This window comes from Cydia strobilella, chromosome Z (genome assembly GCF_947568885.1).
Source record: "Cydia strobilella chromosome Z, ilCydStro3.1, whole genome shotgun sequence".
NCBI lineage: Eukaryota > Metazoa > Arthropoda > Insecta > Lepidoptera > Tortricidae > Cydia > Cydia strobilella.
The window spans coordinates 22,232,319-22,258,471 of record NC_086068.1 but is presented as its reverse complement, the minus strand read 5'-3'; the positions used below and the strand labels follow the sequence as shown (position 1 = coordinate 22,258,471).

The window sequence follows — 26,153 nt, the reverse complement described above, 5'->3', positions numbered from 1 at the left end:
AGTTCGCTAAATTTTATTGCATGGAAAGTTTCATAGTAAACCGCCGCGGCGCGCCGGGTGACGTTCATCAGTCTGTCAAGTGCGGAGGGTGCAACTGGCACTTATTTAGTTTGTACTTTGTAGATAAGGCGAGAGAAAAATAAACGTTTCTAGGCGTCTTTGCAAATTTCTTTAAGCTCAGACTGCTTAAAATCTGATGTGATAATTTTGTAGCCATACTGCTAGAAATTTTTCGATTTTGCCTTAAATTGTTAGATGATATATTTACAGCGATTCACGACGCAAACGCGCGACCGTGTTTGCATCGATACAGTTACTGAATCGCGTTTGCATCGCGATAGAAGCGCGACGGTATCGCGTTAGCATCGAGACAGAAGCGCGACGGTATCGCATTTGCATCGCGACAGAAGCGCGACGGTATCACGTTTGCATCGCGACAGAAGCGCGACGGTATCGCGACTGAATCGTGTTATGTGGTCGCGAGCTGTGTACACCCTACAGCTATATAGCGACCGCATCGCGAATGTATCTATGCGGACGCGCGGCAGCATCGCTACAAAAAGTCACCGTGGGCGTGCGGCCTTACACATCAATGCTTGCTTACATATGACTTATTAAAATATTTATGATTTTGATTTTAGATTACACAACATTATTATTATATTTGTATTATTTTAAAATCACCGAAATAAGTTTTGATTTTTTTGATAAAGAATAAATTTATTAATTATGAGATGGATTTTATACAATTAAGCTGAAATAATAGAGAACTCACTTTATTTTTCGTTAGGCAAGTACCTACTTTCTCTAACTAAAACACTTTAAATCGCACATCGCATGAAACTTATTAAACATTAGTAGTAAGTAGTAAGTAAACCTAAATTAATAAAATATTATTGTGTATTCTGCAACATCTAATTATATCATTGATTAAAGTTAAATTTAACTTGGAAAAATTACCCGAGAACATTCCAGGGAAGATTCTAGGGTTTGCTCCCGGTACTGAGTTTGTATGGCGAGAACCGGGAATTCCGGGAGCAAACCCTAGAAGATTCCCCGTAATTTACGGTAATTTTGGTAATAAACTTTTAACAGATTTTTTGAATTTTTCAGTACAGATTCTATTACCTAAATAAAAATCAATTATGTAAAAAAAAAGTTTAAAAACATGAAAACTTAGACAACTTTCTCGATAATTACCCGTACGGAGAACGTTACTGCGTAAGTTATACGGCGATTCTCTCTGTTCTCATGATTTACAGTAACCCCACATCACTAGTTCTAACACTTCTAACACGCTATAGCACCATAGATTCTAATGCATTATTTGAGGAGATGAACACTTGCCGCAATACCAACTGGCGACTGAGATCATAATGCTATCTCCTTTACCCTTGTTAAGACCAAGAGCGAGTGACAGAGTGAAAGAGATAGCATTATGAACTGACTCGCCACTTAATTTTGCGGCAAGTATAGGGTTAAGGTACCGTATAAAGAACCGTTTTTGCTTCATCTTACTACCCGAGTTAATTTGCGTCAGTTTTGTGCATTAATTTTCGCACACGGGGGCCTCAAAAAAGAACAGTTGTAAAATTTGCCCTGCGTGATTTATTTTTATAATTTTTCTTTTTAAATGGAATAAGATCTATCAAATGACACCAACTTCACCGAAAGCGGTTAATGGACTGATGAGTAATTACTAGAGGGCGTAGTACCGGTGGCAAATTTCACACTAAATGTATGGAGTCGCCTAAGTATTCTTATGATTAAATAAATAACGAATAAATGATTAATTTTGTATAATAATTTTTAGGAACTTATAGAAATTATCTTACGAGCATACAAATATAATGTAATATGTTGTTAATATCTATATACATAATAATATGTTTTCTTATCAAAACATCAAAGGTTGCATATGGTAAAAAATATTATATCGATGAATGGTGACTTGGTCTTGAAAATAATATATCGTTTGGCAGGTATAACTTCTTAGTCTAGTATTTAGTACCTAATGATAATGTTTTGATAAGAAAACATATTCTTATGTATTATAGATATTAACAACATATTACATTATATTTGTATGCTCGTAAGATAATTTCTATGTTCCTAAAAATTATTATGCAAAATTAATCATTTATTCGTTATTTATTTAATCATAAGAATACTTAGGCGAACCCATACATTTAGTGTGAAATTTGCCACCTGTACTCCGCCCTCTAGTAATTACTAAATAAACACTGCAAATCGGGGTCATTTTAACTCCGAATTCGTCGTTTCTAGCGCAGAATCAGCACCATCTATGTCAGCGGCACATGCAGTTACGAGTAAAGGCTACTTTCCTCTATACACTGATATATGACCTATATGAAAATTATACATATAGGTATTATAGTTACAGAGATACGTATAAGCCACCGCGCCATAACTTTTCGTTACATCTGGTTTTTGATCCGAGCCCTCTACTCGCGCGAATTCCGTGCACGGATGAGGAATGTTAGGCTTAGGAATGTTAGGCCTCAGGACAGAGTGGTGTCATTTTGTCGATATTACGTTATCGATAATACGCAACTTGTATTTCCGCCGCGCGCAAGTTAAATAGGTACATAATTATGAAAATAAAGATTAACTACTGTTGCGAACGCAACCTTTTATTTGTATAATGCAGTAGCTAAACGCAGCCGTCGGGCTCGCTTACTATGCGAAGGCTTATTTAAAAGCATCAATAGGAGCGCTCCACATAACCTGTATCGCGGCCAATTAGAGGCACCTAAATTTAGACTACCTTTTTACAAGCTTTTATTTAACTTCAATGTACCTATGTAAGTATGTATGTAACATGTTTGTAAGGGTCAAATCTTGCAAGTTAAATTTGACCCACTTCCCGGTTTCCGATGAAGCTGAAAATTTGCATACATATGCAAGTCGTGTGACAATGCAATATTATGGTACCATCGAGCTGATCTGATGATGGAGACAGGAGGTGGCCATAGGAACTCTGTGATAAAACAACGCAACCTAATTGTGTTTGGGGTTTTTAGAATTTTCTCGATGAGTATTAGTTGCCTGTGGAAAAAAGTACAGTCAGCGATAAAAGCTTGTACCAAAAATGAATTTTTTGCCTAAAACTTATTACTATTCAAAATTAGCTTAATCACTCTTGCACCAGCCTCCATACCATTACCACCACTTCTACACGTTTAACCGTTTTCGTCAACTGTACCCTGTACCTAGTAACCTAGCACCTATATATGCAAGATTACACGTTTACTTCAAATCGAAGTCTTTTTATTTGTCGTCGAGACTTGCACGGCGGCTACATATGGTGTTAGTCAAGGACCGCGCACTTCCTCCTCTCCTGTGGCTGCTGGGACGCGTCACGAAGCTGTACCCGGGCACGAACAACGTCACCAGAGTCGCCGACATACGGACGAAGAAAGGAGTCATCCGTAGGGCTTATAATAACTTGTGCCCCCTCCCTATTACATAATTTATTTTTCTTCTTTGATTTCTCTTCTTTGATTTGAATTTTTCTTCTTTGATTTCTGTTGAGTCTCTCAAGTCTCAACGCCCGGGAGTATGTTGCGAACGCAACCTTTTATTTGTATAATGCAGTAGCTAAACGCAGCCGTCGGGCTCGCTTACTATGCGGAGGCTTATTTAAAAGCACCAATAGGAGCGCTCCACATAACCTGTATCGCGGCCAATTAGAGGCACCTAAATTTAGACTACCTTTTTACTATTCAAAATTAGCTTAATCACTCTTGCATCTGCCTCCATACCATTACCACCACTTTTACACCTTTAACCGTTTTCGTCAACTGTACCCTGTAACTCGTAACCAGCACATATGCATAAGTAGCCGCCGTGCAGGTCTCGACGACAAATAAAAAGACTTCGATTTGAAGTAAACGTGTAATCTTGCATATTAGATTATTTTAAACCCCCGTGAGTGACCCGGTTTAAAATAATCTAATATGTTTGAGTCTCACGGGAGTTTTATAGTTAATCTTGCATATATAGGTGCTGGTTACGAGGTACAGGGTACAGTTGACGAAAACGGTTAAAGGGGTTAAAGGTGTAGAAGTGGTGGTAATGGTATGGAGGCTGATGCAAGAGTGATTAAGCTAATTTTGAATAGTAAAAAGGTAGTCTAAATTTAGGTGCCTCTAATTGGCCGCGATACAGGTTATGTGGAGCGCTCATATTGGTGCTTTTAAATAAACCTTCGCATAGTAAGCGAGCCCGACGGCTGCGTTTAGCTACTGCATTATACAAATAAAAGGTTGCGTTCGCAACAACTACTTAGTATGTTTTTGATAAAATAAATAGTTATTGGTGCAACAAGAGAGGAAAGTTGGTTTTTCTTGCGAGTGTTTATTTTGATGCCCGAGAAAGCGAAATATTCTAAGTTAGAATCTTGAGCGTAGCGAGGGACTCAAAAACACGAGATGTAGAATAACTTTGCTCTCGTGTTGCACATATAATTTTTCACATCAGTAGTGAGAACATATTAAAGGTTAAAATGTATTTCGAATTACACAGAGTAATAGAGAAAAAAAAAACGAATTTGTAATAGAAGTATGAAGTGGCAGTTCATGGCCTTCACTAAATTAAAAACATACTTTACAGTACATTATGGTGCTACTTTCTCACACTAGTGCGGAAAAGAGCACTTTTCGTGCATATGTCGAAAGTTTAAAGGGCCGTATGTACTGTGAAACGTTGTACGATACACGTGTAAATAGGTAATTTGCAACTCGTGTCGACTTAAAACACTCCCTGCGGTCGTGTTTTAATTTATCGCCACTCGTTTCGAATTTCCTCTTTCCCGCACTTGTACCGTAAATAACTATTGTTTCACTCCCTGGAGTGAGGAAAGTCGCACTTTCGTCACTCCCTGGAGTGAGGCTTGTTCGAACTGCTGAGGTAAAAAATAAATCGTCTTTCTCACGCCAAAAAAAAACGAAGGTAATAAACACAATTTAAATACTAAACTAATTAAAGTCGATTTTATATTAAAAATTAATGAATAAAAATTCAAATTTTTTTTTGCAATAATTACGTGTATCGATTAAATTAAAAGTTCTAACAAATTGACAACATTTCTATTGAAATTAGAGTACAATCTAGATTTGTAGCTACAAGCAAATTTACACTAGTAGACTGAATCGACAAGACTTGATAAACCTGCATTCTTATCGTTGCCAACACTGGTTCCGGGCGAGTGCGGGGTGTGGTGCGACTTACGGGCGCGGCGCACACCCTCCCACTTCCTCGACCTCCGAATGCACGGAATTGGCGCGCGGGCAGTACTTTTTAAAGACTTTCTTTCACCTTACGTTTCACGTCAAATAAACATAGTTGATTTAGGAAATTAACACAAAAATGTTATACAATAGGCATGATGACAGATTCTGAAAAACTGTCCTATAATGTTAAGAATCATAAATACTATGAATTACATATTTCTGCATTAAGGTTTAGTAGGAAAAAACTACATTTTAGTTTTTAAGATTTAAAATTAGCTCCAAAACGCTTGTAAGTGTCATGGCGTCCCTAGTGACGTCAAGGTCATATAAACAAACGTTCCTTAAAAGCTTATTAAATAATTTGAATTATTAAATATGAATACCAAAGTGTATAAATGTTGTGCGGTTCCCCAGTGTAATAATACGTCAATAACAACTCATAATAAGTTATTTGTGCATGTTCCACACAATAAAACAACACGAAACAAGTGGCTTAAACTTGCAAGGCGAGACAATGGGCGTATTGCCTAAGACTCATCTTTATTTTTGCTAAGATCATTTCGATGTGAGTATTTAATTTATTTTTTAGTTTCTATACCTAACAGTATATATCTTGTTTGAGGCGTAACATTAATATAAAAGTTGCATGAGAGTAGGTTTTTGAGGTTAGGTTTCAAATTACACCAGTGTTGTCTTTAATAGACAATGATACATTCTAATGTTAACCTGCTATGGAATACACAAAAAAAGCTATTTTACAGGATTTGGATTTAGTTAATTACTTAAATAAGTATGATTTTTATATAATTATAAATATTGTTTAATGTACTTACAAGGAACTTTTGACATTTCTAAATTCTGCTGAACAAAAGTCTTCGTTTGATTGTAAAAACTCCAAGCATCATCACATCGATTCTAGGCAAATTAGCACTGCTTGCCTTAGTAAATCCTTGTTCCATAATTCAAGTTATAATTTTTTAGTTAATATTCGGTTTAAACTACTTAAATTGAATCCGTAAATCGTAAATAAAATAGCAAGAGAACCATAGGAGAACCAGTACTTTCAGTACTTTTGATATTTGTTTACATGAACGTGACGTCATTCGCTCTGATTGGTGTTCAAGTGTCCACCGATGGCACTGAATCATGGCGGACTTGCGTATTTTGTAATTTTATTTTAACAAAACATTTATCAATCGCCAAATATAATAAAATAAATGCGTTTTTCGTATTCTACGACCAAAATTTCATTAAATAAATATAATATTTTAGTGACTTTTAATTACTGTCATCATGCCTATTCTCAACTTGTAGCAGTAGCTGGCTAGCTGGTGTCACGTGTTGTATAATTTACACAAATAGTGCGTTTAGAATTCTAGATTATTATCAGGAAATTCAAAACAATAAAGACTACACACGAACTGTTTAAAAAAAAATAGCGTTTGTTGTGTACAGTCGAAGCCAAAAATATCGATCCAGACAAATGGTTCAAAAGTATGTGAACACGACTTTATTGTCTAAGGTGTAAGAGCGTACACATATTTGAAACTTTGGGAATGTATATATATTTATATAACTGCATATTAATAACTGCATGCGGTTAGGTGTGAATCCGGAGTGTCTCAAAAAGGTCAAAATATGTCCACTTTATAAAGGGAAAGGAAAAAAATCCACTATAAAATCATATCGTCCCATATCTTTGGTCCCAGGCCCTAGTAAATGTTTTGAAGCAGGGTTAAATAACAGATTACTCAGTTTCTGGGCACCAAGAAACACCCTATCCGACAGCCAATATGCCTACCGACACGGCCGGTCCACTACACACCTGGTGCGAGAAGTGGTGCGCTGTGTGCTGCGCGCCCGCGAGGCGGGACGATACGTAGCTGTCATCTGCTGCGACTTATCGCGTGCCTTCGACACGGCGGACCACGCACTAGTTGCAGACAAATTGGCTCACTACGGTATCCGAGGCGCGGTCTCCAAACTAATACTGTCATTTGGGGCATTTCACGTCAAGCGGGCAGCAAAAAAATTGTCAGGTTCTGGATTTTGTTCATAGTTGGATTAATTGGACCTATATGTGAACTAAAAAATTTGGCATCATTACTTTTTTAATATATTGCTTCGTTAAAAATTTATACGCATTTAAAAAAACTACAAAATTTGAGGAACGGATTTTTTAAACATTATTATTGCAATTCTTTCAATGGATTTAATAATAACTAAATAGTGATTATTTGAGAATATTAGTTGATTTCCTTGAAAATTTATAAAAAAAGTTTTTTTTATCTTTTTTTCATATAACAAACCGGAAGTTAGTATTAAATATATTTTTTTTCCAACTTCGCATTTATTTTTTATTTTTATTTTTACACAGTAATGTAGCTTATGGTGTACTAATGTCCTATAAAAAAATTATAACGGCATCTCGGTTGGTTTTGAAAATTCATGAAGTAATTCTAAAGTACTGCGCGACGCTCCGTACTGAGCGGTAGTTCTATGTGGCAGTCTTTAATGGGCAATTACAGGTTTTTTTACTTTTGCGTAACGGAATTAAAGCAACAAACAATATTTCATCGGTTAAGATGTATAAAAGCAAATCATTAGTGCCTTGTAGCGCTATCTCTGATCAACCATATCTTGGAACTGAAAACAAAACGTTTATGTTTTAACAAAACGCTAGAGGTAACTTAATAACTATAGCTAGGTTTAGGCGGGGTATGACACATGCTTAAGAGGTCACTTTCGAGTTAGGTCACGTCCTGAGGATGTCACTCTCTGTACGTCACATTCTGAGTTTGTCACATTCTGAGTTCTTCACATTCTGAGTACGTCAGTTTCTGAGAACACCACTTTCTGAGGACGTCACTTTCTGAAAAAGCCACTTTCTGAGGCCCTCCCTTTCTGAGTTCGTCACTTTCTGAGTACGTCACTTTTATAGCAAAGTAATATTTAAGCGTATATGATTGCTGGTATCCATTGTTCATGCAGGTATACGCTTTAATCTTACTATGCTATAAAAGTGACGTACTCAGAAAGCGAGGGCTTCAGAAAGTGGCGTTCTCAGAAAGTGACGTCCTCAGAAAGTGTAATACTAACTTCCGGTTTGTTATATGAAAAAAAGATAAAAAAAACTTTTTTTATATATTTTCGAGGAAATCAACTAATATTCTCAAATAATCACTATTTAGTTATTATTAAATCCATTAAATGAATTGCAATAATATTTTTTTAAAAATCCGTTCCTCAAATTTTGTAGTTTTTTTAAATGCGTATAAATTTTTAACAAAGCAATATATTAAAAAAGTAATGATGCCAAATTTTTTAGTTCACATATAGGTCCAATTAATCCAACTATGAACAAAATCCAGAACCTGACAATTTTTTTGCTGTCCGCTTGACGTGAAATGCCCCATTTATGACCGGCAGGGCCCAGGTGGTCATCGGGGATGGAGGTAAGGCTGTGTCCTCCGAACTACAAAACCTGATGGGCGTGCCTCAAGGATCATGCCTCTCCAACACACTTTTTAGCATTTTGCTGAACGACCTGCCAAAGACAATAAAAGGCGCAGACATACTAATGTATGCCGATGACGTCACGGCTGTCGTCAGTGCGACCACTGAACAGGGGTTGGAAGAGGCACTTAACCTTGTTATGGAACAACTGCACCAGTGGTTCCGGTCAAACGGTCTCGCTTTAAATAAAGAGAAAACAAGCTACATGACATTTAAATTAAACGGTCATAGAAACCCAACCATGAGAGTGAGTGCAGGTGGTGCCCCTCTACAGCACGTGACCTGCACACGTCTGCTCGGGTTCCAGCTCGACAACGTGCTTTCTTGGGAGGCGCACATCAATGAACTGTGTGGAAGGCTAGGGCGCGCGTGCTTTGCATTGCGACGGTTAGCGAGCACAGCCGGAAAGGGCGCAATGCGAGAGTGCTATTTTGCGACGGTGCACTCGCTCTTGACGTACGGCGTTGAGCTATGGGGACGTGCCTCCGACTGGAAACGTGCGTTCTCTATGCAGAAGCGCGCCGTCCGCGCGATGGCCGGCAAGGCGGCCGATGCACCGGCACGAGACATCTTCCGCGATCTCAAGATTCTACCCCTACCGTGCCTATTTATTAACCAAGTAGCAATATTCATGCGCGACAACCTAGCTATGTTTAAGGGCAGAGGTATTAACATCAATTACAACCTCCGCAGTAATAGGCACCATAATAGGCTAGTCACCGAGGCACACAGACTTGCCAAGTCAGAGCGGTCCGTGTACATTTTAGGCACCTCGATTTACAACCGCCTGCCTGACACTGTAAGAAATGCAACTTCCATCGCGGCGTTTAAAGCTAGACTAAAAAAGTAGCTGTCGCAAGAATTATTTTATAATTATCAAGATTTTTTTGATCAACCTATAATTTTGTAAATGCAATTAATTTATATACTTAATATTGTATAAATGCTATTAATATTGTGATATTTAAAATGTTGACGTGTAACTCTGTTATTAATAATAAATTTCATTTCATTTCATTTCATTTTATTTATGACCTTGACTGTACAGTCAGCATCAAAAGTAGCGAATGAAACATCGCTCCAAAAGTATCCACCCTGGAATTATTTTGCATATAGGGATAAAATCTTTACAGTTCTCGTTCAAACGTATTTGTTACGGTGTAATAAAAAATACATATTATCTATTTTTGTTAACCCTTAAATGCATAATGATGTATATATGCATCGTATATTTGATGGTCCGTGGCTCAATATGCAGCTATCCAAAATCACATTTATTACTTTTATACAGCATGACACATCTATTTCAATTTATTAAAAAGTTATACAAAAAATCATGCATTTAAGGGTTAAGCTGATAGAGAATGATAGATACTATTGACGCGTAGATTGATCCGCTACATTTGATGCTGACTGTACATAGGTACTGACATTTAAAATGATAAAGAATAAATTAATGTTCTCTGGCGTTTTGTTAAGATTACCACGTTATATACCGGTTATAGGTTCAATAGGTACTTTAGATTAGTTTAGATGAATGATGAACCCTGTGACAGTTTATTGTTTATACAGTGTGTCCCTCCCTAGCCATTGGACAAAGCCGAAACGTACATACGCATTAGGGTATTTAGAACCAGGATACAAAGTATCCGGCGGTATAACAACCGGCGTAGCGAATAAATTAACAAATTACAATTAGCTACTTTGCCTACGGCCTGTATGTGTAAGTAGCTCCTAGGGATTACCTCAGAATGTATTACTCTTATCCTCATAGAATACTATGAAATCTTCTTTGACCTTTTTGATTATCTTTCAGTTATTTATTTTTGTTTTATTAAGGAAGAACTGCCATAAGAATCATAACGCGAGACTATTTATAAAAAGCTTATTTTTACGACTAATATGCAATAGCAATAGTCATTTGAGATAAATATATATTTTCACCTCAGCAGCTCGAACAAGCCTACTTTCGTCACTCCCTGGAGTGAGGAAAGTGCGACTTTCCTCACTTCAGGGAGTGAAACAATGTAGCCTTTTAATTTAGTGAAGGCCATGAACTTCATACTTTTATTACATTTTTTTTATGGTATGGTATGGTATGGTATGGTATGGTATCGTGTCGTGACGTGACGTGACGTGACGTGTCGTGTCGTGTCGTGTCGTGTCGTATCGTATCGTATCGTATCGTATCGTATCGTACCGTACCGTACCGTACCGTACCGTACCGCACCGTACCGTACCGTACCTTACCGTACCGTACCGTACCGTATCGTATCGTATCGTATCGTATCGTATCGTATCGTATCGTATCGTATCGTATCGTCTCGTCTCGTCTCGTATCGTATCGTATCGTATCGTATCGTATCGTATCGTACATATTATATTGCACGCAGGCTTAGCAGGAACTATAGAAAAACCGTTTTCCCTAGTGAGTTATAAAGTTTCTAGTATTATAATTAACAGTTTTTTGTCTTTATACTTCATTTCTGTATCGCAAGTGTGATGAAAAACATTGTGTGTAACTCGGAGCGTAATAATATTGCAAACTCGAGTCTATAAATCGCTCCGGCAAGCCGTCGCATTTGAACTATACTCTCGTTTGCAATATTTAACTTACGCCCCAATCGCCCCATGCTGCACAACGTACTATTACAATAGGTTATGAAAGGAAAAAAATAGACGTGAAAGCAAGATATATCGCAAATTTTTACCGCCCTTACCGCACCGCCAACCAGGGAGAGAAGTACGCCGCCCACTAAATGCTATCAGTCTATCTATTCTTTCTAGTTTTGCACATCATTTTAGAACATTTTGGTGCAGGCACAATTATGGTCCAACGGCAAGGCAAGGCGATAAAAACAAGCGCTTTGGTCAAATGTGAGTCGCCCCCAATAACATGGTGGCATTATTTCATATCAATTATATCAGAAGAAACAATCGGAACAGCAGAAGATAGTCTAGCTTTGAGGTAGGCACGCCTAGGCTACTAGGTTGTTTATCCAGTCAGACACAGGTGTGTTAGTGTGATGCACATAAGACGATTGGACGGCTCGGGACTTTGCGGTGCTGAAGATAGTGGGTATCGACGGATGACGACCAAATAATTAACGCATTATGATTTTTATTGGATTTTATGAATCCGTTTTAATTTATATGTGTAAATGAGGTGTGGCATTAATGTAGTATTTCAGCAAGTGATTTGAGTGCTTTCAACGGACTTTTTAGCTCTTAGGTACAAATTGAATAAGATACGCCGTTTATAATTGGGTATGATTAAGTATACGCAGGTTTTAGTCAAATCAGTAATGTAGCTTTTTTTCTGTAGCTAGTGAGTTTGTGGTTCCCCGGCGATAAGTGTATGTAAACAACGTATTAATTCATATGAAATATGTACATACCTACAAATAACACTCTTGCCTACATTGTTTTTTGTTGATCTTGACACTGAATCAAACGTATATATTTTTTATTTTTGTGTTCAAAATTGCCGCTCTGTTGGACCTCTTATTCAAAAACGTTCGGAAGAGAAGTGTATGTGAATTCATTATTTTTTATTTGCTCGTTTAATGTTCTAGTTTTTGTGATTACTATTCTATCGTAGTAATACTATATTTCGAATAGTTACGTTATGGCCATACCTGCTGATCCCAAAAAAACATTGGCAGATTAACTCGCATGTCGCTTCGGGCATTCATTGTCTGTTGCATCCACATGAGATCCGGAGACGACGAGGTTTGCCCCCACAAGGAATCCACCTGTAAGAATCATTCATTGTCGTTATTGACTAACTACACAAAAACGTGCCATGCACAGTTTGTGGTTAGTCGCGAGCATGTCATCAACGTACTTGATTGTTAACCATTTTTATACCTATTATTTCTAAATTTTGGCACTGGAACAGTTTATACCTACAAATACAATATTGTTCGGAATTATAAAATAATGTTCAATTACGAATAGTATATTGAATACTTACATCTAATCCTAGAGCGGGCTGAGAGTTGATCATAGAATCGTGTGGCCCCTGGTTGCGCATTCCGAACCCACCGCTCATTGAGAAAGAAGCCATGTCCTATAAAATGATGAAACAAAAAGTCTGAAATACACTACAGTAGTACAGTAGAGTACAAATAGGAGTTTTGAAGAAATTGGGGTAGAAATTTGGGGCAGGAAAAATTCCCTCGGAGACAAAATTTGGGTTTAGTTACCTTCTTTATACAGGGTGACCTTAGCCATTGGACAAACCCTGAAATCCCACGTAGGGTTACTTCTCAGGAATGCTCTAAGGTTAATATTTTTTTTAATTAGAACAAAAGAAAAAAAAAATTTTTTTTAAACAGATTAATTCCAATGATCGACAACAAAAATAAACATGCTGTATTAATCATTGGCAGTGTTTTTGACTACTTGTTCGAAAATGTGCGCACAGACCTAAAATGTATGCTTACGCATAAAGACAGCTGAAGTGTGGGAAAGGGAAGCCATCACGTATATGAACATCCCATGAGTGCGAAAGAGTCAAACTACAAATGAGAAAACGTAACCATTTTTGAGTGACAGGCGGCCCAACTCGACCCGGAGCGCATTGCCGTATTTTTTAATCTTGAAAATAAAAAGAAATCAGGAAGAAAACGTACAATAAAGTAATGTAGTGAAGATGGTGTCGTGTAGTGTGCCGGATTGTAGTATCACAGGGCGAAATAACCCAGGCAAACATTCATTTCACAGGTAATTATGATATTCCGAGCGAAGTTTTCTTAACGATATTTTGTCGAATGAACAGCATAAAAAGTGTAAAAAGCCGGTTTATACAATTAATTATAAGTTTTTCTTCAGTTGTGTGCTAATATTTCATCATATTAGTTAATAATTTGGAATATTTTATGTAAAAACTTAAACTGTTACTATACGCTAGGGCTTCACAAAATGTTCATATGACTGTATCGATAACTTGTCGGTAAATATGTACATTATATATTTAACTATATTATCACATCATTAAGATATTAGCCTTTATAACCGAGTTAAAATAATAACGATTGTTATAATACCTTTTTTGAAGGTGCACATGTTTAGCGGCAAATTTAAACTTCACTTTCCAACACAGTAGGTACTTACTTACATTTAAGCCACTTTTCTACGACTTTGCCGCCAACACAAGAAAACACAAGACAGCGTATACTTGCACACAGCGTATACACACCCAATCCAACTTGTCAGTAGAAAAAGGCGCGAAATCAGGGGTGCGAAACTCCTAGCTTCGGGAAAACTCGGCTCTGTTCGGCTCAGCATTGCTCCGAGCAATTATTAGGGTTGGCACAACTTGACGTCCCTTTGCGTGCACGGTCGTGCACACAGTGGGCACAGATAAGATAATGATCTGAATTTTGACAACCCTAAATAGCCGAAAGGGATAGTGCCATATATTAGAAAGGGACATCGTGATTCGACCCTGAACCGCTGTCAAACTTCGGTTTTGTAGGAAGTTTCCTTTCTGTACGGTAGTACTATTATTTATTCTGTGGCGAAATTAATATTTTCTGTGGTAAGTCAACTCTTTGCGCCTACTGTTAGCATGTGTTTGTGTTAACGACGTTGCACCACACACACGCATACGACGAGAAACCTGCTTTAAAGCTGTAACGGTGCGGTGCGGTAGTATGTTACGGCTATTATCAACGCTTGCTTGCTTTTTTTTTCATTAGACTACTTATCTTATACGGAGTTACATAATATCTTTTCACATCACCAATTCGAAATAGTTGATTGTGTCACAAGGGAGCCAAATGACATATTCACGGCGAGGGCGTAAATTGAATCCTGAACGAAGCGAAGGCATAATAGCATCCCAAGAGTAACGAGGGATTCTAAAGTAGAATCCTGAGCATAGTGAGGGATTCAAGTGTGTTACGTCCAAGATGAAAATAATTTTGCTACCATGTGACATATACTGCTTTTCACATCACCTATGAGGTAATTATGATTTTTAAAAATATTATTTAAGCTATAAAAAAAATGTACAAAAAATTTAAAAATTGTGTCCTAGAACAGAAAAGTGTTACTTTGATCCCTGCTAGGAAGCAAGGAAGAAATGTGCCACTTTGATCCTTCCTAGCACCCCTTTTTCGAATTGGTGATGTGAAAAAGGGGTTTTCATCAAAGTAACACTTTTCTGTTCTAGGACACTATTTAAAAAAAAATTGCACATTATTATTTTACCTTAAATAATATTTTTAAACGTCATAATTACCTCATAGGTGATGTGAAAAACAGTATGTGTCACATGGTAGCAAAATTATTTCCATCTTGGGCGTAACACACTTGAATCCCTCAGGATCTTTAGGATTCAATTCATTCATTTTATTTTAATAAAAAAGAAATATTGAAAGAGTAGTCGATAAACCAGTCAAACACCGATAGATTACTAATATCAAAGATAGATATAACTCCGTAATATATGTATACAGTCTAAGGAAAAAACGTGCCTCGAAAATCATGAAAATTTGATTCTCGTTCAGAGGGCGCTACTAGTTTTGGCCTACAGTCGTATAGATGGCGTTGACGGTTTCGTTTGTTATTTAACAATTTTAACGCATATCAGTGAAAGAACATGGGTCAAAATCATAAAAATAATTAATGCAAATAAAAAAAATCATTTATCTATATTTAAATACATTCTATCGTATTTTTATAAATCTTCATTTTTAGTTTTAAAGTGTGTCGACAGATGGCAGTAAATTTACTGGGGTTACAAAATTTACTATGACAGTACAGCTCTAGTATAAGTTACTCTATGCTAATATGTTGTAACTTGACATCACTAGTTTTGATCTCACATAGACAATTTACGCACACACTTGCATTTCATTTTTGGTCGCACTTTTAAAGCCTGACAGTTGTTCTTTGTCATCCTAGTTCTGTGAATGTGCGGCAATGATGACATTTGTCACAAGTCAGAATCTTATTTATGTCATAAATAAAAAAGACAATCAATAAGGTCGAAGAAGGTTTCATACTATCAAATACTATTTATTACCTCAGGAGCTATGAACACATACAGGCTACTCCAAAGTAAAAAATCGTAATTTGTTAATTTCTTCGTAACCGCTACACCGGTTGTTATGATACTTGGTATACTGATTCTAAATACCCTAATACATATGTATATTTCGGCTTTGTCCAATGGCTAAGGACCTCTGTATACATATAGCCATCTTTTTGCCATACAAACAATCTCGAAGTAACATTATTATAGTATACATTTGATAAGAACATTAATCTCCTTTGAGTCGCGCAATACCTGCGTTGTTTTTGATATGATACGTGCAACAAATCTGTGTTTATGGCTGATTTAGTGGGACATAACAATTTCAATATGAAAGTGTAATTGGGTGGATAAACTTTTTTGTATTTTATATTCTGTCCCGTTGTCCAAGGGACAAAAGTAGTACTAGTGCACTGCCTTATGGGAATATAGTTCAGATCCGGAAACCGCTTTCAACTTTTAGTATGTTGCTGGGCATGGTACTGGGTCTCCAAAACTGCCGGGAGACAGCGGCGCCGGCCATCTACTTCAGCGGAATGACGTCATCAAAATGACTCCCGCCTCGGTGCGAATATTGCAAATTGCAGCAAAACTATGCATTGCACATACACGTGTGGGGTATTAAATAAAAGCCAATTAAATATTCTATATTTCATTTCTACATTATGGACCAAAATATACAATAGTTTAAGAGCAATTTACAAAGAAATCAAAATTATGTAAAAAAAATATTCGATTATTTAGGTTTTATAACCAAACCAAAAGTCGGACGTTAAAGCAATGTACTACAACATTAAAGAGGATGTCTCAAGCCATACACTGATACCAACAAAATCAAAATCAGACCAAAAATGTGAAAATTATGCATCAAAATGTAGGTATTTTCTAGAACAAATGAATTAAAGTTAAAAAAATCGAAATTGGTCATTTTCAGGATAATCTGTATAATCTTCTAGTATGTTATTATCAATATAAAAAGTATCATAAAACTGCTGGGAGACAATCTCTTTAGTGCCTGAGTGACAAATAATGGCGTCATACATGTGACCACTACCGAAATTTGCAAAATCTAAATTATAACTATACCATGACTCATACATACACGTGTGCTATATCAAACGAAAGGTTATTAAATATATTATGATTTGTTAATAAAAACGATGTATATTTTAGGAGCTACAAACAAAGAAAAAACACATTTTTTGAGAAAAGTTCGTGTATATATATTTTATAGCTCAACTAAAAACGTTATAACAATGTTGCGTCTAATATAAAAAAAAAACAGTTATTCAACTATACATCACAGCTTAAATTTTTAATTTCAGACAAAAACTGTGGAAGTTGTACAAAAAAAGCTAAAGCGCGCCAACAGTATGATTATGATTGATTATTGTAAATTATGATTCCACTCCAAAATGTCGTTTTCATGTATTTTATGTAATGTTCTTTCATTTAATACCCCATAATTAGGACTATTCTTTACATAATATGAGCGCATGAAGGTAGAATTGTACAACTTCCACAGTTTTTATCGGAAACTTAAAATTTAAGCTGTGACGTATAGTTGAATAACTGGTTTCTTTTATATTATACGCAACATTGTTGTTACGTTTTTAGTTGAGTTATAAAATATAAATACATGAACTTTTTTCATAAAAAGTGTTTTTTCTTTGTTTGTAACTCTTAAAATGTACATTGTTTTTATAAATAATGTATTAACGAATCATAATATATTTAATAACCTTTCGTCTGATGTAGCACACGTGGAGTCATGTTGTCGTAGGGGATAGTGGCCGCATCAGGTCTGATGAGATGAAAAACCAGCTTGGGGTACCGCAGGGATCGTGCTTGTCAAATACCCTGTTTAGCATCCTCCTAAACGATCTCCCACAAATAATAAAAGGGTGCGACATCTTTTTGTATGCGGATGACGTCACAGCTGTCGTCGCCGGTTCGTCCCTACTACAACTAGAAGCGAAGGTAACTGACACTCTTAAACAGCTTTGTTACTGGTTCGAAACAAATGGCTTAGCCCTCAATAAAGACAAAACCTTCGTCATGAGACTCAACTTAAATGGCCACACATCCAGGCCCATGACCACGTATGCCGGCGACGACGCTGTCCGTCAAGCTATGGACATAAAGTTATTAGGTTTTACCATCGATAGTGGCCTGAGGTGGAACGTACACATCGACCATCTGTGCGCGAGGCTGGGCAGCGCGTGCTACGCTTTAAGACGTCTCGCGAGAACTGCGACCAGGGACGTCGTTAGGAGCTGCTATTTTGCAACTGTGCACTCGCTCATTTCGTACGGCACCGAGTTGTGGGGTGGAGCCGCTGACTGGCGTCGAGTGTTCTCATTACAGAAACGAGCCGTACGCGCAATAGCGTGTCTCTGATGACGTCTCTGCTCGTCAGTACTTCACAGAATACAGTATACTAACACTTCCCTGTGTACTTATTCAGTAAATAGCGACATTCACCCACGCCAACACGAACAAATTTACTGTGAAACAGGTTAATCTAAATCGTCATCTGCGTAGTAACAAGAACGCGGGCTGCCTCGCATCTGTGCCACATAAGTTAGCGAAAAGTGGACGATCAGCCTATGTACTTGGCCCACGTATATACAACCACCTACCTAAAAGTATCAGGGATGCACCTTCCTTCCATAATTTTAAAAGTTGATTAAAACACTGGTTACTAAAATCACCATTTTATGGCATAGATGAATATTTTTCCGGTGAAATTATTGATGTACCTAAATAAAATTAACTACAAGAATAAAAATGTACTTATAATTGTAACATTGTGACATACAAATTGAATGTGTAATATACTCATAGGTATATGTATACTGTATTTATTGATACTATACGAATTTCAAATCTTATACAACCCTGACCTGTAACCTAATGTTATTAATAAATTTTCATTGTCATTATATATGACTCATGGTATAGTTATAATTTAGATTTTGCAGATTTCGGCAGCGGTCACATGTATGACGCCATTTTTTGACACTCAGGCACTATAGAAATTCTCTCCCAGCAGTTTTATGATCCTTTTTATATTGCTAATAACATACTAGAAGCTTATGCGGATTATCCTGAAAATGACCAATTTCGATTTTTTTAACTTTAATTCATTTGTTCTAGAAAATACCTACATTTTGATGCATAATTTGCACATTTTTGGTCTGATTTTGATTATTTTGATATCAGTGTATGGCTTGAGACATCAGCTTTAATTTTGTAGTACATTGCTTTAACGTCCGACTTTAGGTTTGGTTGAAAAACCCAAAAAATCGGTTTTTTTTTCATCATTTTCATTAATTTTTAAATTTCTGTTAAACTATTGTATATTTTGGTACATAGTGTATTAGTGAAATATATACCTAATATTTAATTGGCTTTCGTTTAATACCCCACACGTGTATGTGCAATGCATAGTTTGGGTGCAAAATGCAATATTCGCAAGGAGGCGGGAGTCATTTTGATGACGTCATTCCGCTGAAGTAGATGGCCGGCGCCGCTGTCTCCCGGCAGTTTTGGAGACCCAGTACCATACCCAACATACTAAAATTTGGTAGCGGTTTCCGAATTTGAACTATCTCTTCGACCGTTCCCCATAAGGCATAGTACTATACAGTTTGTGAGAATAAATGTTTTATATTTATCACTTTCTACTATACTTCGTTTATTAAAAAAGGTAAACAATATTGACGTGTATTTTTATTAAAAATCACTTGATAAATAAGCCACAGCAAATACGTAACAATTACGAGTATTCGGCATATATGATCAAATGACATGATATGAGATATGAGATTAAGTATGTTGGTTTCATAAGTAATATTTACTATTTTTAGGGTTCCGTACCCGAAAAGGAAAAAACGGAACCCTTATAGGATCACTCGTGCGTCTGTCTGTCCGTCTGTCACAGCCTATTTTCTCCAAAACTACTGGACCAATTCAGTTGAAATTTGGTATTCATATGTAAGTTTGTGACGCAAAGACGGTCATGTAACGTAAACAAATGCATTTTAAACATGGGGGCCACTTTTGGGGGGTAAATGAGAAAATTAAAAAATAAAGTTTTTCAAACTATATCGTGTATATCAAATGAAAGAGCTCATTGTGAGAATCTCAAATATATATTTTTTTATAATTTTAGTATAAACAATTTAGAAGTTATTCAAGAAAATAGGCAAAAAATTACCATTCCCCCCCTTATCTTCGAAACTACTAGGTCTAAAATTTTGAAAAAAATACACAAAATAGATCTTTACCTATAGATTACAGGAAACCCTATTAGAAATGTGCAGTCAAGCGTGAGTCGGACTTAACTACTTAGTTTTTGATCCGACCCCTACGGCTTTTAAGACATTTCACTCACGGTTCACATAAAAAATACATTGTTAAAGTTGTGTAATGTACGGAAACCTTGGAACGCGAGTCCGACTCGCACTTGGCCGGTTTTTTTTAAGCGTTTTTCATTAAAAAGACACGTCAAGATTATTTACCCTTTTTCTAATACAAAAAAAAAGAAGTAGAACGTTTTTAGTATTTACTAAGCACGTTCTGATTATGGAAAGGGCTTCCACAATAATTCTGTTTAGGTAAATCGAAATACCCTAAAATCAGGGTTTAAGTTATTTTGGAGAAAGTAATAAAGGTAAGGAGTGACACTAAAAAGTTGATTCATCCACATAAAAATTCAAACGAATAGGAATTACATACGTACCACCGGGCTAAAAGGTACCACAGACCCATAAGAACCTAAGGGACGCATATGGGTGTCACATGCGCGTCTCACCATCAAAGTAGGGGTAAAGAATCCCGCCCTGTACCAGTTGTACATGTCTTTGGAAGTAAAAGGTCCTTGTACAGTTTTCTGCAAGAAAATATACTAGTTAAAGAACGTATTTTACTCAAAAATGGACGGCAAAGTCGACGTTGCCGGTTAAAAAGTAGGTCGCGAAGTGCGTTGTTTATGGTCAGTCAAAAAATTAAAAAGTTAAAAACATTGCAGTCTCGATTTCGGGACTGCAATGTTGCATACAAATTCCATTATTTGTCGAGTTCCAAACTTTTTAAAAGTTGAAGTGGCCATATCAAATGCAGGCAAAGGTCCATTAAACAGCCAAACAGATGATCAGTACTTATAATTATAATGTTGGTACCGCGACTATTTAGGTGTCTCAAATAGGTTGGCGTATTTTTAGCAGAAAAATACACTTCTATTTTTAATTAAAAAAATAAAACGGCGGCAAAGCAAATCTTATTACTTTTTTCTGTGAAAATATATACATAAGAACGTTGCTTCTGTAAAATATTTCTATTATATTTGTATTCATTGCGCCATTTTTGAGAAAAGCACTATATATGACTCGGCTGGAAGGCTACTTGCTGTCTTCGGATTCAATTAAACGGACTCCCAAGGTCGTCCGTTTAAAACGAATCCTCAGCCAGCAAGTAGCTACTTCCGAGCCTCGACAATAATGTACTATTATATCGTAGTGTAGTAACCTTTCAAAGTAGAAAATGACATAATAAATGGTAAGTAGACCGGTGCTATCGCATTCCACATACCATTCATTGTCTCCACAAAGCGAAAAATATGCCCGTTCCAAAATGGTATGGTTATATTTGACGATCATTACCTTAGGATCTTCGTAATACCAATGATCAGCTAAACTCTGGGAATTGGGTGTATTGTGTGGAGGTGACTGCCGCATCATATTCATATTGCCATATAAAGAATTAAATGTCGCCTGAGACCCTGAATGTGCTAGTCCATGAATAGGGAACATGTTATTTTGCGCGTGGTTTGGCATTTGTATATCAGAAGATGGTGGCATCTGAAATCCATTATAAATATATAATGCAATTTTTTAAAGAATTATTGAAAATGTGGCAAGTAAGTTTTTTATTAATTTATTACCTGGGCATTATTTGGATTTTGTCCAAGTCCAAAGAGAGAACTACTAGTATTCGGCATTCCTTGAATAGCCGACGAATTTTGAAACCCTGCCAGCCCTGAAGAACCTTGATGCATACCGGTTGCACTCATGGCAGAGTTGGCCATGGTAGGGTTAAGAAGTAAGGGTGGTGGTGACATTTGTTGATGAGGGATACCCATACAATTATTCGCTGGCCCTTGCTCTAACAATCTGGGACCCTGTAGTCTCATTGCAGAATTAAGTGCTGTATTGGAAATTCCTATGTTATGCATTGAAGACGTTTGGTTGCCCGTGTTCTGTAGACCACCAGCGTGCAAAGCAGTTGATTGCATTCCTAATGACTGCATATTATTGCCCTGCATGCCCGGAGCTTGCATGCCAGGCAATTGCAGCGCGTGTGATGGCATACCGGGTGTCTGAAGTCCTGGAGTCTGCATTCCAGGAGAAGGCATTCCTGGATTCTTCGGGCCTGACGTTTGCAATCCAAGTGTCTGTAAGGTGGAACTCTGCATTCCCGGTGACTGCATGCCCGCATTCTTTTGCCCAGACGTCTGCAGCCCTAATGTTTGTAAACCTGAGTTTTGTATGGAAGGCGACGGTATTCCAGATGGCTGCGCACCCGGTGATGGCAAACCGTGGGCCTGAATTCCGGGGTGCATGGTGGATGTTGGCAGCCCGTGCGAGTGCATTCCCGGAGACTGCAAGCCTGGTGCTTTAGTTGCAGAACTCTGCATTCCTAATGTGTGCATTGTATTTGAATGCATCCCAGGCATTCCTGCCATAGATAGATTAGGTTTATGCAACACACTGCCTTGGTTTTGAGGACTGGGACTTACGGCTCGGTTTTGCATAGCGGGGTTAGACACCGGAATCGCCGAGTTGCCCATAGAAACCTGGCCTGACATTCCTGTATTCAATACATTTAGTTTTGTAAGAAGATCTTTATCGTCCAATGTAATTTCAAATATATCATCAACAAGAGCTTCCTCAGACGATTTTCCGGCAATTTTTGAGTGTTCCCTAAAACAAGATGTACACATTATTGACTGATCTAGTAAATCTGAATAAATACTTATATAAAACAGTCGCGTTATATTAATACTGGCTGACAGAAAACACCCAGCCCAAGCCTGAAAAATATAGAACCTTGACATTTTAAACATGTATCCTTCAAATGTTGTAGAGCTCCACTATCCCGCGCGCGGTACCTGGTTGCGGCGCTAGTGTGATAACCGCTTAAATGTTAAAATACATGCATACTATACCTAGATAGAATGACCAATAATTAACTCATAAAATATATCTATATATATATAAATGCACATGTCCTGACTGACTGACTTAGTGACTGACTCATCAACGCAGAGGCAAAACCAAAAAAGCTAGAAAGTTGAAATTTTCACAACAAGTTACATTTATATTGTGTACAAGAAATAAGAAGGGATTTTGAGAAAATCAACCCCTATGGGGTTTAAAAAGGGGATGAAAATTTGTATGGGGTCCAAGTTTTATTTTAAGCTAGGAATTTAAAACTTAGGGAAAAGATATATTATAAAAATACAAGAAAAATAATTTCAGCGTTTTTAAAAATTCATCCCCCAAGGTGGTGAAAAAGGGGTTGTAAGTATGTATGGCCATCAAATATTTTTGTGAGTGCGGGACTTGAATCTTTGTATAAGGGCATATTAGTAGAATACAAGAAAAGCAAATTTCAGCGATTTTGAAATTTATTCCCTAAGGTGGTGAAACAGGGGTTGAAAGTTTGTATGGAGATCAAAAATTTATTGGAGTGCGCGACTTGAAACTTTGTATATGGGCATAATATTAGAATACAGAAAAACAATTTCAGCGTTTTTTTTTTATTCATCCCCATAACAGGGTTAAAAAGGGGGTGAAAGTTTGTATAGGGTTTCAATTTTATTTAAGCTAGGAATTTGAAACTTCGTAAAAACGTATTTCATTAAAAGAGAAGAAAACTAATTTCAGCGTTTTTAAAAATGGTGAAAATTTGTATGGAGATCAAATATGTTTTGGAGTGCGGGACTTGAATCTTTGTATAATGGCATATTACTAGAATACAAGAAAAGTAATTTCAGAGATTTTTAAAATTCATCCCTTAAAAGGGGTTGAAAGTTTGTATAGGGTTCCAATTTTATTTGTAGCCAGGAATTTGAAACTTCGTAAAAAAGTATTTCGTTAAAAGGGAAGAAAACTGATTTCAGCGTTTTTGAAAATTCATCGCTTAAGAGCTCGTTCACACTAGGCGGCTGTCAGGACGATTTTTAATCGGGTGTCGGTGCCTCTGTTTACACTAGTCGGCTGTCAGTTCAAACGAGGCTTCTGTACACGATGGACGTCGACGAAGTTGTGGTGATGTATTATTTTTTGCGGAGGAAACGAAAGACAGCTAAAGATAGAAGATCTTGGGTGCACTCATATATAGTCTTATCTCAAATAACACTTCTTTCCTCAACAAGTGAGATTAAAACTTCACAATTTATATTTACTACAGCCATTGTTACGAAGAAAAACACAACAACTCTGCTTGCGCGCCAAAATGTGTATGCGCGAATTGCGCGATCGCGACGCGACGCGCGGGAGGCACAGGGGGTGCGGCGCGGGCGGGGTCGGCCCGACATCCGACATCATGTGAACAGCGCCGCCGACACGATTTTTTCCGGACGGAGGGCTGACAAAACACACGATATTTTATGTCGGGTCCGACACAAAATCGTTGTCGTTCGTGTGTGAATAGCTTCATATAAAATGTTCTGCCGCTACGACACCTGATTAAAAATCGTGCCGACATCCGACATAGTGGGAACGAGCTCTAAGGTGGTGCACCGGGGTTAAAAATTTGTATGAAGGTCAAACATTTTTTTGAGTGCCGGGACTTGAATATTTGTATAAAGGCATAATTATTAGAATACAAGAAAAGTAATTTTAGCGTTTTTAAAAATTCATCCCCTAAAGTGGTTATAAAAGCGGTTGAAAATTTGTAGGGGTCCTAATTTTATTTTAAGCTAGGTACTTGAAACTTCGTAGAAAGATATTTAATGAAAAGAGAACATAACTCAATCTTTGTATAAAGGCATATTATTAGAATACAAGAAAAGGAGTTTTTAAATATTCATCTCTTAAATGGGTTAAGAAGGGGTTGAATGTTTGAATCTATTACAAATGCTTTGAAACTTCTTAGAAAAGCATTGTATAAGATAACAAAATAAAAACTTTTATCAAAAAAAGATAAACCGACTTCAAAAAGGATGAAATAAAATATTATCCTTTTTAGGGTTCCGTGTTTAAGTATATGCGTTACCAACTGATATGTTTGAAGTCGGTGCCAAGCCAAATTTTAAACCATATATTCATAGTGATTTTGGTGCAATTCGATAAGGATGCGGCTATATAAGTATGTACGTTGGATTACGTAACGCAGCGTACTACGTAGGCGAACAACACGCGAATGCGAAGCGGCGCGGCACGGTGCCTTAATTAATCCTTTGATACCTATAGGTATACAAGTGTCCTACGTGGGCGCTCTCGTTGCGAACGCGAACGCCTTGGGCCGGCCGCGCCGTGCCGCGTCGCTTCGCTTCGCGTTCGCGAGTGTTCGCCTATGTAAGACGCAGCGTTACACGACGACAATAAACGAACTTTCTGTAGGTATTTAAGAACACATTTCAGAACAGAACACACGGTTAAACCTTCTTGGCGCAGTTCGTACCATGCTTGTCGGCACGTTAGTGTAAATCTAATACGTTTTGTCGTCGTATTTTTTTAAAGAGCATTATTTACTAATTCTTGAACAGTTATAGCACGCAAGTGTGGGATTGGGACTGAGTTATTTTCTGTCGCTTATCCAGAGGACTACATTTCAAAATATAAAACAATTCAAGGAACCTTCATGCAAAATTTCAGCTAAAGCGGTTCAGTTGTTTAGCCATGAAAAGGTAACAAAGAGGCAGACATAATTACTTTCACGTTTATAATATTTGTACAGTTGTAATGGGATTTATAGACATAAAGCCGATTATTTTTGACTGGTATTGTTACTACTTGGAGTACTTGGCTTGGCACCGACTTCAAACATATCAGTTGGTAACGCATATACTTAAACACGGAACCCTAAAAAGGATAATATTTTATTTCATCCTTTTTGAAGTCGGTTTATCTTTTTTTGATAAAAGTTTTTATTTTTCCATTTTTAGTTTTAAGACATTGTTAAGAGCGTGACGCATGAATGAAAAACATTATCATGTTTAACTGTAAATTCGAAAACTTTATTAAATAATCAGAATTTTCCTCGAGTCCGTCTGGGAAATCATTCCTGTCACTAAATCCATTTTCCGCCCCGCCACTGACTTGGGT

The 26,153-nt window shown here is 37.1% G+C and overlaps 2 protein-coding genes across 2 annotated transcripts in view; both read right to left on the bottom strand.

The window, feature by feature from the left end:
- The window catches only part of LOC134754305 (proton-coupled amino acid transporter-like protein CG1139), a 522,474-nt gene that overhangs the window by 357,154 nt on the left and 139,167 nt on the right, over nucleotides 1–26,153 (bottom strand). The gene's annotated exons all lie outside the window — the stretch shown is intronic.
- Nucleotides 1–26,153, bottom strand: part of LOC134753708 (GRB10-interacting GYF protein 2-like) — a 145,443-nt gene that overhangs the window by 81,327 nt on the left and 37,963 nt on the right. Inside the window, exons 11-15 of the mRNA XM_063689647.1 lie at nucleotides 21,764–22,802; nucleotides 21,483–21,680; nucleotides 20,564–20,713; nucleotides 12,748–12,843; nucleotides 12,410–12,526 (exon numbers count right to left, since the gene is read on the bottom strand). Of these exons, the coding sequence (XP_063545717.1) occupies nucleotides 12,410–12,526; nucleotides 12,748–12,843; nucleotides 20,564–20,713; nucleotides 21,483–21,680; nucleotides 21,764–22,802 (1,600 nt within the window). The remainder of the gene's footprint in view (nucleotides 1–12,409; nucleotides 12,527–12,747; nucleotides 12,844–20,563; nucleotides 20,714–21,482; nucleotides 21,681–21,763; nucleotides 22,803–26,153) is intronic.